Source organism: Rhinolophus ferrumequinum, chromosome 3, assembly GCF_004115265.2.
Source record: "Rhinolophus ferrumequinum isolate MPI-CBG mRhiFer1 chromosome 3, mRhiFer1_v1.p, whole genome shotgun sequence".
Taxonomy (NCBI): domain Eukaryota; kingdom Metazoa; phylum Chordata; class Mammalia; order Chiroptera; family Rhinolophidae; genus Rhinolophus; species Rhinolophus ferrumequinum.
Genome location: NC_046286.1, coordinates 101,151,640 through 101,167,036, shown reverse-complemented (window position 1 = coordinate 101,167,036; position 15,397 = coordinate 101,151,640). Strand labels below are relative to the sequence as shown.

The following is a 15,397-nucleotide window of genomic DNA, read 5'->3' as shown; positions in this document are numbered from 1 at the left end:
AATGGCATTTGTTGGGCGACTCTACCCCAAAGGATCCTTAAAAGGGAGACAGCTGGGGCCCAACCTTCTGTCCTTCCCTGATCATGGATAGGAAGTGAGATGGCAGGTACTATACTCATAGAAGCTATCATGGATCATGAGGCAACTCTGAAGACAGAGGAGCCTCGGTCCTTGATGACTTTATGGCACTGTCATCCCAGCCTTGGACTGCCCACTCCAGATCTCTTTTACGTGAGGGAATACACTCTTCGGTGTTTGAGACACTGGGGCTGGATCTCTGATACTAGAATATAATAAACACAATTAATAACTGGCTCAAAATGATTTCACCTCAACCCACATTTTGCCTCCTCCAAGCAGTATGTTGGCCTACACTGTGGTGAGTCTGAAAATGGCTGTGTCGTAAACTTCAGAAGTTTATTCAAAGGAAATCCACAGTCATGGAGTCCTGATATGGCAGATGACATCCTGAGCTGGCTGGAGGAATTTGGGACAGACCCTAGTTAACTGTAATCTATTTAACTTCTTGGGCCAATTGAATGAATACTGCTTACAGTGGCTACTTAAAAAGAAAGAGGCCTGTTTATTGGGTGTGGTAGACAAAGAAGATAGGACACTTTCTTCTCATTACCTCCTGTACCCACCAAACTCTTGGTCTCAGATACTCTCACAGTCGGGCTTGTTTCCTGGAAGGATGTAGCTGACAACAGATATAATGTTAGAGACAATTCTACTTGACTGTTACCGTCAATTCCCTATTCCCTAATCTTTATTGCTTGTTCAAAAGGGCATGTCCTGGGGGTCCATTTAAGTCTCAAGTATCATCCTCTGTACAAACAAGAAGTACATCAATGCAGCCTGACTGGGCTGTCTCCTTATATTTTGTCTCCTGTGATATTTTGTTCTCACTAGATCAAGCCCTTTTATTAGCGATGGATCTGTCACTGAATTCTGTTGTTTTATTCCTTAAAATTCTCTTTTCTTCCAAGTCCCATAGCTCGCACTCTAAAACTGGCTCTTGGTATCTCATGCTAGGATTCATGCAACAGCTTCCTAACTAGCCTGCCCTTATGGTATCAATGCCAGACTACCTTGCCTGAAAAACTACTTTTGATGTGGTGCACTTCAGCCAAAAGGCTTCTCAATTTCCTGTTATCAACCATATGTTTGTTTTAAGGACATCCATAATTTGTTCCCAACTTGAATTTCCTCCTTCACCCCAACGTGCCCTTGGTTACATTCTCCGGACTGTCAGCAAGCCCCAGCCCTCTTGCTGGGAAGTCATGCTAGGTGATTCCCCCAGCTAGTCCCCTAATCCAAAGCCTAGTCATCCTTGTGGGGGGGTGGGGGGGGGGAGGATAGCAGTGGGGGATGGGAGTTGTGAAGGGGGTGGAAGAAAGTAACTGAAAGTATTAAGCACCTACTATCTGCTTCCTTTTAATGTATTCAATAAGGGCCCAACTCAGGCCAATAACAAACGCTTTCCTAACTTCTATATATAGAGAGGATTCACACAACTCAGGATTTTTTTTTTTAAATTGTTGAGAAAGGATTGGATATTTACAATTTATTGGACCATAAGACACTGTAGGAAAGAACCCTCTGCTGTACTTTTATATTCTCCCACTGGTTGGTTCATGGAAGTCACGTCTATTAGGTTGGTGCAAAAGTAATCGCGGTTTTTGCAACTATTTTTAACCTTTTAAACCGCAATTACTTTAATAAATACTCCAGGCTTGACTGGTACAGGTCTTAGTGTTCAAGAAAGTATGAACTTTGGGTTCTAATCCTGATTTATTAACTGTGTGACCAAGGCAACCTGCTTAATGTCAGTGAACTCATCAACTGTCATCTGGAGTCGACCATACCTACCCTCCGGGTGAAATAAAGATAAATGTATGCAAACCCTGCAACGCAATCTGTGGCCCACCCTTAGTGTTCAGTAACACTATTATCAGGCCTGGAGGAGGTCCCAAGGCCACTTCTCTCCGAACGAAAGGTCACTCGGGGCAGTATTTGAGGGGCACTGGCCCTACAGCTTCCCAGAGCCCAGGACCCACCTTACGGACGCGGTGGCGCGCGCCAGGGCCGTTCTGGAAAACAGAAGTCTTTTCCCTGGGGAGTTTACCCCACCCACCTGCAGCCCTAGCACCGCCACCAGGAAGGGGCAGGAACCCTATCGCGGATTCCCCGTCTCCTCTCCCTGGCCGGGTTGGGCGGTGCCGACGCGAACGTAGCTGCGGACCGTACCATCTCGCACCGGGGGGAGGGTGATAGCCTTCCCTCGGGTGTCAAACCGGGAAGCACGACAGGTGGGCACCGCAGTTCCCTCATCCCACTGGAAAATGTCTCTTCAATCTCGTTTCTCGCGTTCCCTGGACCGAAGGATTGGGTCGGGCGCGGGTGGGACAGACCCCAGGGCCGCGCACCCCCCTAGTTGGGAGCGGCGAGCAGGGGGCGGAGCCTGCGGCGGGCGGCGGTGTCCTTGCACTGCAGCTCGGGTCGCGGTTTTATTCCGGGCGGTCAGCGCTGCGCGGCGTCTGGAGTTCTGAGAGGCCTGCGGGTGGCGTCACCATGTTGTGCCGGGCGGCGTGCAGGTGAGTCGCCCGGGCCGCGCAGCGCGGCGGCGACGCGGTCCCGGCCCCACGGGAGAAGGGAGCACGCAGCAGTCGGGCGGCGAGGTCCTCCACGATTCCCTGTGACTCTCCCAGCTCAGCCGCTCCTGGGCTGGGACCCGGCGAGGTCGAGGGCACTTTCGGGGCCTTGGTGTCGCGGGGGAGGGGGGGTGGCGGGCGGCCCTGCCTGAGGACAGGTGTCAGTTGAGCGCGTCCAGGTGCTGCCCAGGGGCAGGATAGAGGCATTAGTTTAATGCTTCAAACGCGGCCGGCGAGCGAGCAAACGGGAGAAAGGCCCAGATGCGCTCCTTCTCCTGCAGCTTCGTCTGCGCCGAGGGTCGCTCGCGTTAAAGCGAACTCGGCGTGAGCGGGTGGGTCTGTGTTTGCTCTCTTTCCAGTACGAGCCGGAAGCTGGTGCCAGCTTTGGGGTCTCTGGGCTCCAGGCAGAAGCACAGCCTCCCCGACTTGCCGTACGACTATGGCGCCCTGGAGCCTCACATCAATGCCCAGATCATGCAGCTGCACCACAGCAAGCACCACGCGGCCTATGTGAACAACCTGAATGCCACCGAGGAGAAGTACGGGGAGGCGCTGGAGAAGGGTAGGTGCCAGGCTGCCCGACACTGAGAAACTGGCTCAGGGGAAACGTGAAGGCAGGCGGGTCTCCATAAAGAAATGCTCCTCAAGGCAGTGTTTAGGTGTTAACCTGCTGTCTTCTTAGGCCACCGGTGTTCTGATAATAAATGCTTATTCTATGGTTTAAAAAAAAAAAAGGAAAGAGAAAAAGAAAAAGAAATGCCCCTCTATTCAGTAGAACCACTTCACATGGTCCAGGTCGAAATTCACAAGGAAAAGATCCATTTTGTGGGAAACTGAAACAGGCTTGTGTTTATTTACTAATATTTAGAATTCAATTAAAATATAATGTGGAGTTGCTATTTTTTTTTTCAGAGCTCAGTTGACAAAACCAATAAGTGTGTGGACTTTTCTGTGTTTTGTGTCTGGGGGTGTGTATGGGAATACTATGTTTTAATGTTTCTGTACAAAAAACTTACACTTTTCAATCTACTAGTTAAGCAGTGGTTTGCAGAGGAAATAATTGACAGTCGTGTTTCCAGACTAGATGTATGGCTTCATTGGCTACACAGTTAAAAATGTATTTTTTTAAATATATACCCATTTTTATTGAATTTCAGTACTATGATATTTGTTGAGTAATTTTAGACAGTGACAGGTTGTCGACTGGGGACATCTAGTGGAAAAATGTAAGTATGTCAGCCTGATTGTGTATGAGGTCAATGGCTAAAGAAAAAGAGGAGAAAGTTGCCACATTCTGGAAAATTTACTGTGACAGTGAGAAACCTCAAATACGGCAAAAGATTCTGAATACGGGAAAAGTTTTGGTGATTTAGGAAATAACAAATTCTGGAAGGATGTGGTAATAGTGAGGTTGGGGAATATCCCCAGTTGTGAAAGTGTTTCCTGCATGACAGTATCTGAAAATCTATGAACCTGTCTCTTCAATATTTTCAAAACAGCTTTCAGTCCTTTTCTTGTGCAATCGAAGCTTTACTTGTTTGACAAAAGCCACCAGAAAAAAAAGCTTTGCATTATATTCTACTACATTGCCCATAAATTAATAAGTACCTGTGGAGCTTTCTTTTATTTAAAAAGTTATATTTTAAGAATTATTAAAGAGTTACATTTTCATGCTTGAAAATTTGGCAAGAAAGGAGTATAAGTAAAATAACATCATCAATTTCATCATATTTAAGTAACATAAATACTTTTCAAACAAAATATTTAACACTTACTGCGTTTAACAGAAGAAAACACTGAAGTGAAACCAAAGGAAATGTTGAACTTCAGAAAAGTGTTCTTAAAAGCAGATATGAAATCCCCCAAGTTTCTATTAAAATATAAAAATGAATAAACTTTAAGAAATTAAGATAAGTAAACTATTTCTCAATAAGCATGTGTTTATTCAATTAGAAAAATTTAGTTGTTGTTGATTTATTAAAACACGATTTAATAAACCTACATTTATTTTTAGGGTTACTCTCCAAGAAAAGTTAATGAGGGAGATACTGATCTGTAAGAAAATCAGATATTTTGTAAACATAACAACAACTAAAAGTTGGCATCTTAAAAAAACTCTCAAATATTATGTATTCAGATATCACGTGGTCCTCTCCTCCTTTCTGAACTGCTAACTGACTGGAGGTTTGGCTTTGTTTCAGAAAGCAATATTTCTTACGTATGTTCTTGCTTTGTGTCCTAAGAACAGAAGTAGAGAGCTTTTTTTATTATGTAAGCTCTGAGCAAAGCACTCGGTGGTTCTTTGTGTCCTTCACTTTGCTGTTTGGTATCTTGTGAATAATAAACACTCAATATTTATTGAACAAGGGAAGTCCCATTTTTCCTAACAGTTCAGTTCATCTGTAGCTTCTGGAAGGCATAGAAAAAATATTTTATTTTGTCTATTTTTTTTTAGCAAGGTTGAAAAAAGTGTCTTCAAACATGGCATTCTTTCTTTTGAAGTATTATAGATGTCACAGAATTCTTTACCTTAGAAACTACATTGAATATATTCAATTATGTACTCAGTCAACAAACATTCATTGAGTACCTGCTACGTACAAGGCAGTATATTGGGCCCCAGGACATAGCAGTGCACAAAAGTCCTTCTCCTCACCGGACCTTTCATTCTAGCGGGGAGACGGATGAACACATAAATATGTAGTATGCCAGGAGTTGTAAGTCCTATGGAGAAAGACAGAGTAGGGGAATTACCCATTTTACCCTGTGGTTAGAGAAGGCTTCGCTGATGAGGTTGACATTTCAGGAGAGACTTGAAGGAGAGGCGGGACGAAGCATGAGGCTGTGTCTGGGAAGAGTTCCCAAACAGGCAGCAGTGGGAGCCCTAAGCTGGGAGCCTGCTGTACTTCTCATGTAAGTACAAGGAGGCCAGCCGGGAGATGCAGAGGGTCACGACATCCATCTCCATAGCCGATTGTAAGGACTTGGGGTTCACTCTGAGAAATGCAGCCATTGGAGGGGTTTGGCTAAAGGAGTGCCATGATCTGTTTGGGGTGTAGAGGAGCCCTCTGGCCACTGTGTTGAGAATAGACTGTAGGGGAGGGGTATAGAAGCAGGAGACCAGTGGCAGGAGTACAGGTGGGAGATGCTGCTGGTCTGTGCAGGAGCTAGGAAGGCGGCATTGGATTCTGGATGTGTTTTAAAGGAAGAGCGCTTTGCTGGTGGATATGCTGCTGGGTTAGACGGGGCTGTGAGAGGAAAGGAGTCAAAAATGACCAAATTCTCAAAAATGTCCTGAGAAGACAGCTGGCACTTACGAGACAGAGAAGGTCACAGGAGGAGTAAGTTTGGGGTTGAAAATCAGGAGTTCAGTTTCGAATATGTTGTATTTCTTGTTAATGTAGCATTGATATGTTTCCTGGTGAGTAGTTGTCTATCTGGAAAATGAGAGTTGAAAGATTTCCATATAGCCCGTATATGGAACCGTACATTTTAGCATTCTACCATTTTCTATATTTTTTCTTCATTCTTTCATTTGCTGGAATTTTTTCTATTCGAGAAAACTGAGTTCTTGGAAGCTCTGCAGTGAATTTTCTACTAGCTTTGCCACGCCTGCTGAGCCTCTCACTAGTTGTTTAACATGTTATTAATTGATCTGAAAAATCACTGGGGCAAATAATTTTTTTTTTTTTGTAGAATCTTGAAAATGAGGAGTGTTACGATCTATAGGGATATTATAGATAAGCTGATTCAATTACCTGACATTTTACAAAGAATAAAATAGTATATAGAATGGTTACGAAAGTAAGAATTTTAAAAAATGTATTTGCATTTTAACATTTCAGGTGATGTTACAACTCAGATAGCACTTCAGCCTGCACTAAAGTTCAATGGTGGAGGCCATCTCAATCATAGCATTTTCTGGACAAACCTGAGCCCTAATGGCGGTGGAGAACCCAAAGGTTGGTATATATTGGTGCAGGCTTAGCTGCATTTTGTGCATGCTAAGAAGGACTGTTCATTTCCGTGTGTTACTTTAATTCTCTCTGAGGTATCATAATGGCCTATTTTTCATAGCAAGCAGTATAACCAAGTTGTAACTGTCAGAGGGACATATGTAAGAATAGAGAACGCATTCACGGAGTTGTGTCATCAGATTTTATACACAAACATAATATCATATACAGTGTCAATATCACATACTTTTCTACATTAGGGAAAGACTGAGAAACACTTTTTAGAAAAGATAAACTTTCCCTTACTAGCTGTAGGACTTGTGGTGAGATACTTAACCATTCTGAAGTTTAATTTCTTCATCTCTCTGATAGATACAGGGATAATAATAAGCTTTTTTTTTTTTTCTTTTTCTTTTTAAAGATTTTGGGGTGACAATTGTTAGTAAAGTTATATAAATTTCAGTTATACAATTTTGTATTACATCCTCTATAAATCACGTTGTGTGTTCACCACCCAGAGTCAGTTCTCCTTCCATCACCATATATTTGATCCTCTTTACCCTCATCTCCCACCCCCCACCCCCCTTACTTTCTGGTAACCACTAAACTATTGTCTGTGTCTATGAGTTTTTGTTTCTCATTTGCTTGTCTTGTTCTTTTGTTTTTGGTTTATATACCACATATCAGTGAAATCATATGGTTGTCTACTTTTTCTGTCTGACTTATTTCGCTTAGCGTTATAATCTCAAGATCCATCCATGTTGTCACAAATGGTCCTATTTCATCTTTTCTTACCGCCAAATAGTATTCCATTGTGTATATATACCACAACTTCTTTATCCATTCCTCTATCAAAGGACATTTTGGTTGTTTCCATGTCTTGGCCACCGTAAACAAAGCTGCAATGAACATTGGAGTACACTTGTCTTTATGGATGTTTTCAAATTTTTTGGGTAGATACCCAGGAGAGGGATTGCTGGGTCATATGGTAATTCTATTTGTAATTTTTTGAGGAACCTCCACACTGTCTTCCATAGTGGCTGCACCAGTCTGCATTTCCACCAACAGTGTATGAGGGTTCCTTTTTCTCCACAGCCTCTCCAACACTTGCTACTATTTGTCTTGTTGATGATAGCTATTCTGACTGGGGTGAGGTGATTTCTCATTGTGGTTTTATTTGCATTTCTCTGATGATTAGTGATGTTGAACATTTTTTCACATGTCTATTGGCCATTTGTATGTCCTCTTTGGAGAAATGTCTCTTCAGGTCGTCTGTCCATTTTTCAATTGGGTTGTTTGTTTTTTTGTTGTTGAGTTGTATGAGTTCCTTGTATATTTTAGATATTAGCCCCTTATCGGAGGCACTGTTTGCAAAAATCTTCTCCCATTTGGTTGGTTGCCTCTTTATTTTGTCAATGGTTTCTTTTGCTGTGCAGAAGATTTTAGGTTTGATGTAGTGCCATTCATTTATTTTTGCTTTTACTTCCCTTGCCTTTGGAGTCAAATTCATAAACTGCTCTTTGAACCCAAGTTCCATAAGTTTAGTATCTATGTTTTCTTCTATGCATTTTATTGTTTCAGGTCTTATGCTTAGGTCTTTGATCCATTTTGAATTAATTTTGGTACATGGTGACAGATAGCAATCCAGTTCATTCTTTTGTTCGTGGCTTTCCAATTCTCCCAGCACCATTTATTGAGGAGGCTGTCTTTTCTCCATTGTATGTTTTTTGCTTCTTTGTCAAAAATTATCTGTCCATATTTATGTGGTTTTATTTCTGGGTACTCAATTCTATTCAGTTGGTCTGTGTGTCTGTTTCTCTGCCAATACCATGCTGTTTTGATTATTGTTGCCCTGTAGTACAAGCTAAAGTTAGGGAGTGTGATACCTCCAGCATTGTTCTTTTTTCTCAGGATTGCTTTGGCTATTTGGGGTCTTTTGTGGTTCCAAACAAATCTGATGATTTTTTTGTTTTATTTCTTTAAAAAATTCTATTGGGATTTTGATGGGGATTGCATTAAATCTGCTTTGGGAAATACGGCCATTTTAACTATGTTGATTCTTCCAATCCATGAACACAGAATGTCTTTCCAATAATAGGCTCTTTTGAGAATTAAATAAGTAATTATATGTAGTGCATATAGTAGTATCTTTTGCTATTATTTTACTACTGTTCCTAACTGATAAGAAGTCAGTTGTTCCAGAAAATCAGGTTTTCCGGGACAACTGCAGGTGATGAGTGGGGTACGGAGCTGATGGTCTGGCCTGTTCTCCTCATGTACTTGATATCCTGTGAAGAGTGTGGAGGCCCAGACGACTGATTATTCTCCTCACCCCAGGGAAGGTATGGGGCACAGATACAGCTCCCTTCCTTTATTTCTGGGCTTCTGGAGTGTACCTTAAGTTTATGGGCTTTTTGTTTTTTTAAATTGTGTTCTAGAAGGCATCTTATGCACTTAAAATAAGCAATTTCATTAAGAAGTAAAGATGAATGGGGGTGGGTAACATGGGAAGTTGGGCAATTTATTATTTGTGAGTTAGATTTTCAGACCACGACCTATACTTTTTTTTTTTTTTTCATTTTATTGGGGAATATTGGAGAACAGTGTTTTTCTCCAGGGCTCATCAGCTCCATGTCATTGTCCTTCAATCTAGTTGTGGAGGGCGCAGCTCAGCTCCAAGTCCAGTTGCCGTTTTCAATCTTAGTTGCAGGGGGTGCAGCCCACCAGCCCATGTGGGAATTGAACCGGCAACCTTGTTGTCAAGAGTTGTGCTCTAACCAAGTGAGCCATCCGGCTGCCCCGACCTAATACTTGAGGTTTTGTGAGTTACCAGAGTATCAGATACGCCCCTATTCAACCAACAGGTGTTGGTATTCTCTGCCATCTTGTGCTATCTGTACCACTTTATTCCATCGTTTGTGCTTATAATATGATTACTTTTAAACCAATAGAATGAGAGAAGTGATAGTTTTGGTCCAGTTGATTTAGTTGATGTGCTCAATCTAAAATTATAATTATATTCTGTATTACTACAGAATAAAAAAGGGTTATGGCTCTTAAAGTGTACTCTTAGTTCAGAGAAGAAAATCTCTCTTTTTAAAATGATATACTTGAGAGGGGAAAGATCTAGGCTGCCTTGAAGAAGAACCAGATAACAGCTATAGCATTTTATTCCCCAACTGAGACAGAGCAGGAAAGGTAGAAGTCAATGTAAAATTTTCACTGAGGGGACAAAAAGAAAGCTAATGGAAAATATTCTTTCTTTCCTGATGGCAATAGCACAGTGAGTGAAGAAACCCCCGCTAACATGCTTCAGTAACAAACATGTGAATTCAAATTGTGAGACCTGTGACACTGGTGTCAGGGCAGAGTAACACAGGTCTATGTAGGCTCACTGGGTTTTGTTATATCTTCTGTATGATGTTGTCTTGTATCTTGGGCCATATGACAAGAATATTTTAATATATGTACTACAGTATTGTACTGTAATTGTTGCCATCTTTTCATTTATGGGTGTTCTTTGGATTTTTTTGTTCTTTAATAGGGGAATTGCTGGAAGCCATCAAACGTGACTTTGGCTCCTTTGCCAAATTGAAGGAGAAGCTGACCACTGTATCTGCTGGTGTTCAAGGCTCAGGTTGGGGCTGGCTTGGTTTCAATAAGGAGCAGGGACGCTTACAGATTGCTGCTTGTCCTAACCAGGATCCCCTGCAGGGCACAACAGGTGAGACTGCAAAACTGTTACACATTCATTTGGGAGAGATGGTTCACTCTAAAGCAGGGGTGTCCAAACTGTGGCCCGCGGGCCAACTGCAGCCCGCAATCCAGTTTTAATCGGCCCACAGCAAATTCCAAAAATATATTTAGTTTACTTAAATAACCCAGGTGAGGCAATACGTACTTCACCTCGAGTGAGTGGCCCGGCTGTTTGTGTATTTTACCGCATACGGCCCTTGGTGAAAAACGTTGAAAAAAGTTTGGACACCCCTGCTCTAAAGCATTTAACTGGAAATAAGCAAAACCAGCAGTGTTTAAATCTATTATGTGCATGTACTCATTCTTAACAGATACGCCCAGGGTCTTATTTGAGCAACAGTACTTTAAAAGTCCTTGGTATTTTGAAATCTTAAATCTTATAAAAATAAGCACATGTAATTTTACAGATACATTAACAAAAAAATGTCTTAAACTCTGCTTCATTTGTCAGAGTTCGTATCAGCTTGCATAATAGGTGGATGCAAAGGTAATTGCAGTTTTTGCAGTTATTTTTAACCTTTTAAACCGCAGTTACTTTTGCACCAACCTAATAATTATATGCAACTAAAAAAACTCCCTAAAATTAGATAAACAAGAGCGAGGAAAAGATGTATGAGCTGAGTCTGACCAGACCTTGGACTCTCACTCCCTCTGTTGAGCACTTGTAGCCTAACTGGACGAGAGAGCTCGGGTTTCCAGAAATCTGCCTTTCTGGGGGTTTTTAGTCTATAAAAATATTTGGCTTAGCAGCATTAGGCTGGGCTCACCCAATCCCTTTTTATGTTGAGCCAGATTGAATTAGAAGCTGATTAGGAAAAAGAGTCATAAGTCATCCAGCAGTTAGCTGGAACTGTGGTCTTCAACGTGAAGAAGCCAAAGTGACACCTTAAAATCGAACAAAAGTGGTTCTCAGCCACTTTTTCTACCGCTACACAAATCAGAAGACTTGGTTCTGTGACTCACCGATATACTCAGACTTTGCCAGAATCTAAATGGCTCTTTTAGGAAAGTGAGATACCACAGAATTTGTAAAAGCAACAAAAGATTTGTGAGCACTGACTGCTGTAGAGAGTCAGGTATACCTGTGAAGGTACCTAACTGGAAAGGCTCTGATTTCCAGGTGAATCCTGCAACAGCTCCTTCTCTCCCACTTGAAGAAAGCCCATTGGAATGAAAATAAGTGAGAGTCACAGCAATTTATTTATGGGAAAAATCATTTGCAAATTTCACTACCTTAATAATTTATAATAAATTATTGGTGACATATCTCACAACTGATCGACATACTGGTTGAGAATTATTTTCTAGAGGAGAACTCTCATTTATTTAGTTTGAGAGTTCTTTTTTAGATGTTTTTTAGATATAACTAATTCTTCATTTACACTATTTAGCTTCTGAAACCAGTATATCTTTTTCTTTAGTCCTATTCAGTTTTCCTGATTAACCTGGTCTTTCTATTAGTGTCTCATAAATGCTTTGTATTCTCCAAGACAAACATTAGCCTTGCAGAGCAGCAGGGCAGGTTTCTCATAACCCCCTGTGGAAGGTCCTCAGTCACCCCCACAAACAACACACCCTTCCTGAGACCCCCAATGAGGACGGCTGATAATGGGCTCTTGGATAAATCTGTTAGTATTTTAAGAACAGCTATTAAAATATTGTAGTTAATTGATTTTCCCAAGTCTATTTTAATTATTTTTACTGTTTATCACCTTTTCTTCCAAAGAGTGAAGTTTGAAATCTTTTTATAGGAATATTTATTCTTATGCTCATTTCCTATTTATATGAGAAACTGAAAAATGGATGAGAATGCTGTAAAGATAATTTAATATGCATAGGATAAAGATTAAATTGAGAAGATGCAGTGTTTCAGATTGAAATCTATAGTTTTTGCTTTTCTCTCTTCTTTCCGATAGGTCTTATTCCACTGCTGGGAATCGATGTGTGGGAGCACGCTTATTACCTGCAGTATAAAAATGTCAGACCTGATTATCTAAAAGCTATTTGGAATGTAGTCAACTGGGAGAATGTAGCTGAAAGATACATGGCTTGCAAAAAGTAACACGTGAGCTTTGCACGGAGCACATAAAGCTCTTTGTGACTACCTTTGTAGTAGTGCAGAGTACCGCCACATACCCGAAAGCTGCTCTGTTGTAGTTCTGAGTGTAGCGTATTCAATATTTGATGCACATAATGTAGAGCCGCGAATCATTTCTGTGTTGTTGAGCAACTGTTTGAAAGTGTTAAATGCTTTGTATGATTTAGTCTTTTGATTGAACATTTTCTTCAGAGAGCTAAAATACCTAGGAGGTTATGAATGTCATCATAAAGCCATCAAAAATATTGTATCCCTATTCTGTTGGGGCCTCTAGCAAAGGCTTTCTAATCCTGTTTTATTGCATTTATTGAAAATCTGGTCTTTTGCCCCAGTTGTGTAACAATAAAATATTAAATTTATTCCCCAAGAGATAGTCAGTTTTCTACTAAAAATTTATCTTTTTGTAAGTAATCTTCTGTTTAGGATATCACCCAGTGGTCTTTAATTATTTATGGTCACATGTTGCACAAAGTTAACACCATTTGTCATTTAAAAAAACATAACCTGATTGCTAGTTGAGACTTGCTTTATTATGAGAAGGAAATAGTTGTGCATCTGAATTTTTTTGTAGGAAGAAATACAAAGACCATTACATGGCATTTTGTCCTCAAACATAGAAATGTGTATTGCATAAGTACTGAAAATGGGTCAGTTTGGGCCTAGTTGATGAAATCAGTGACAGGGATGAGGCCACCGGTCACTGGCCAGGTACTGGCGTCCTTCTTTCACGCCTGTTCTGAGCCGCCCTCTCAAGTGCACCGGCCTGGCCAGGCTCTGCCTTCCCAGTGATGAGAGGCAAAGTGGCTCCTAGACGCGGTCAGCTGCGCCTCCCCCAGTAACATTCATTGTCAAACACTTGTTTTAGAGTTACTCTATCCATTTGATGCTTTTTTTTTTAGAAAATGTACAATCACTTATAGGAGCTTTATATTGCTGAGTTTTTTCAATAAAGGAAAACTATAGCCGTAATACAGCGACACAGCATGTCAGATTATGTTCCTGTTCTGTTGTAAATGGAGCTCTTTCCATGTAGCAGGGGGCCTTGGTGCACTTGGCTCACTGTTCATCCCGTTTCAGCATCTTTCTCATCACCTTTAATGGCTGTATAATGTTTTATCAATTGGACATTTCCTAATTTATTTTACAGTTCTATTACTGAATATTACATTTGTTTCTAATTGTTTATTATAATAATGCTGTAATGAGCACCCCACATAGGTTTTACTTTTGACTGGAATGTTTTTTCTAAATAGGTTTATTCTTAAACCTATTTAGTAACAGGATGTTTTCCCAAGTTTATTTTTTATCTTTTCCCTACTTTATTTTCCTTTTCTTTAAATGGAAAAATGGAGTAACTTCGCAATTTCAATATTGAAGACTGAAGTTTAAAAAATAATTAAATTCAAAGCACTTTTCTTTTAGAATTCAATTAGAAAAGCATTGAGGCCTTCTGAATTGTCAGGAGTATTGATGAGACTGATGATAACTGTGTGTGAGTGTGTGTGTGTGTGTGTGTGTGTGTGTGTGTGTGTGTGTGTGTTTATGCTTATGGATTGAAAACACTTGAGAGACTTATTATCTTTATATACCATAGTAAAATGACTTTCCTGGAGGGCAAATGGGAGTCATTTGATTACTGCTTACATATATGATATATATGCTTATATATTTATACATAAGGCATTGAACTCTTGAAACTGACCTTCTAGAAAAGTAGGACCTTTTGAAAGATGGGCTTTAAAATACAAGTAGTCTGCTAGATCATGGTTTGTATGGAACTGAGATGTGCATAGACCACTGATTTATATAAAACTTTTTGACTGTTATTAAGCATTAAGACTGCAAAAAAAAAAATTCAATGTTGAAATTTCTATGGGGCTCCATTTTTGCTTTGGCTTTATGTCGAGGGAATGAGGGAAAGCACACTGTCCTCACTAACGTTTTGCTTTTTCCTCCCTATCGGATAAATTTTAAGAGTCTAAGATAATTTACAGATTTTAATCATCCAGTGGAAAATGAGACCAAGATTCTGTTTAGCCCTGTGTTTCATAGTAGAAAAGAAACAGAAAAGGTGGAATAGCCGTTTCTTTTGAAAAGAACAAGTGTTGTTCATCCAGGAAGGCTATTTGTGACTGAATCAGCAGTGCCTGCTCTAGTCTAGATGTGCTTCACAAACCTTAGCACGATTTGCGCTGCAGGGGAACAGGACACAAAACAAACACGATCTGTGAAATAGTATCTGTTGCTTGAACCATTGTGTAATAATTAAACTTTAATGTTGAGAAATTACAACTTTATTACACCTCAAATTCAGGATCTTAAAATGAGATTTGAATTTCTGTTGGGTACCTTTAAAAAAGTAACATCAAAATCATAAAATTAAGATTGATATGTGTTGTTAGTCATATCTAAAACTAGGTATAAACAAATTTTATTTCCTAAATTTCAGGGGTACTATTGTTTGGGAAACATATTACATAACTTTCATAAATCATTGTCACTCATCTATTCATACCCTAATGATCCAGCAAGCTAATGTCCTGTCTTCTAAGATACGCACAGTACATAATAAAAATCCAATAAGGTCCTGGATAGTTTTCACTTGATTATTCATTAAAGAAACATTTATTTTCCTATTGTAAGTGTGAAATTTTTTGATTGTTAATAAAAATGTTTCAATTATCAAAAGATGTCTGTGTTACGCATGTGTGTCAAAACATTAATCCTACATACTTTATCATTTTTACTGTGGGAAGGGAATACTAAATGATATGTAGTTGAAATTTTAGTCTTAAATCCCAGATAGGAACTCTATCTCCAGTCATATCTGTAGTAAGTCACCTGAAAATGTAATAGCATAATATTTTATTTTTTATTTATTATTTTTTTACACTTTATTTAGACATTAATATTATATTAGTTTCGGGTATACA

General features: G+C 40.0%; 1 protein-coding gene across 1 annotated transcript; it reads left to right on the top strand.

Annotated features, from left to right (window-relative positions):
- Window positions 1-2,458: 2,458 nt before the first annotated feature.
- On the top strand, window positions 2,459-15,106 carry SOD2 (superoxide dismutase 2). Its single transcript, XM_033102794.1, has 5 exons — window positions 2,459-2,597; window positions 3,014-3,216; window positions 6,500-6,616; window positions 10,155-10,334; window positions 12,283-15,106. The coding sequence occupies exons 1-5, from the start codon at window positions 2,575-2,577 to the stop codon at window positions 12,426-12,428; spliced, it is 669 nt and encodes a 222-aa protein (XP_032958685.1). The 5' UTR covers window positions 2,459-2,574; the 3' UTR covers window positions 12,429-15,106.
- The last annotated feature ends 291 nt before the right edge of the window (window positions 15,107-15,397 follow it).

Coding starts and splice junctions, on each gene's coding strand:
- SOD2 (XM_033102794.1), top strand. CDS start 2,575: ATGTTGTGCCGGGCGGCGTGCAG. Junction 3,217..6,499: donor CGGGGAGGCGCTGGAGAAGG/GTAGGTGCCAGG, acceptor TTAACATTTCAG/GTGATGTTACAACTCAGATA. Junction 10,335..12,282: donor TCCCCTGCAGGGCACAACAG/GTGAGACTGCAA, acceptor TCTTTCCGATAG/GTCTTATTCCACTGCTGGGA.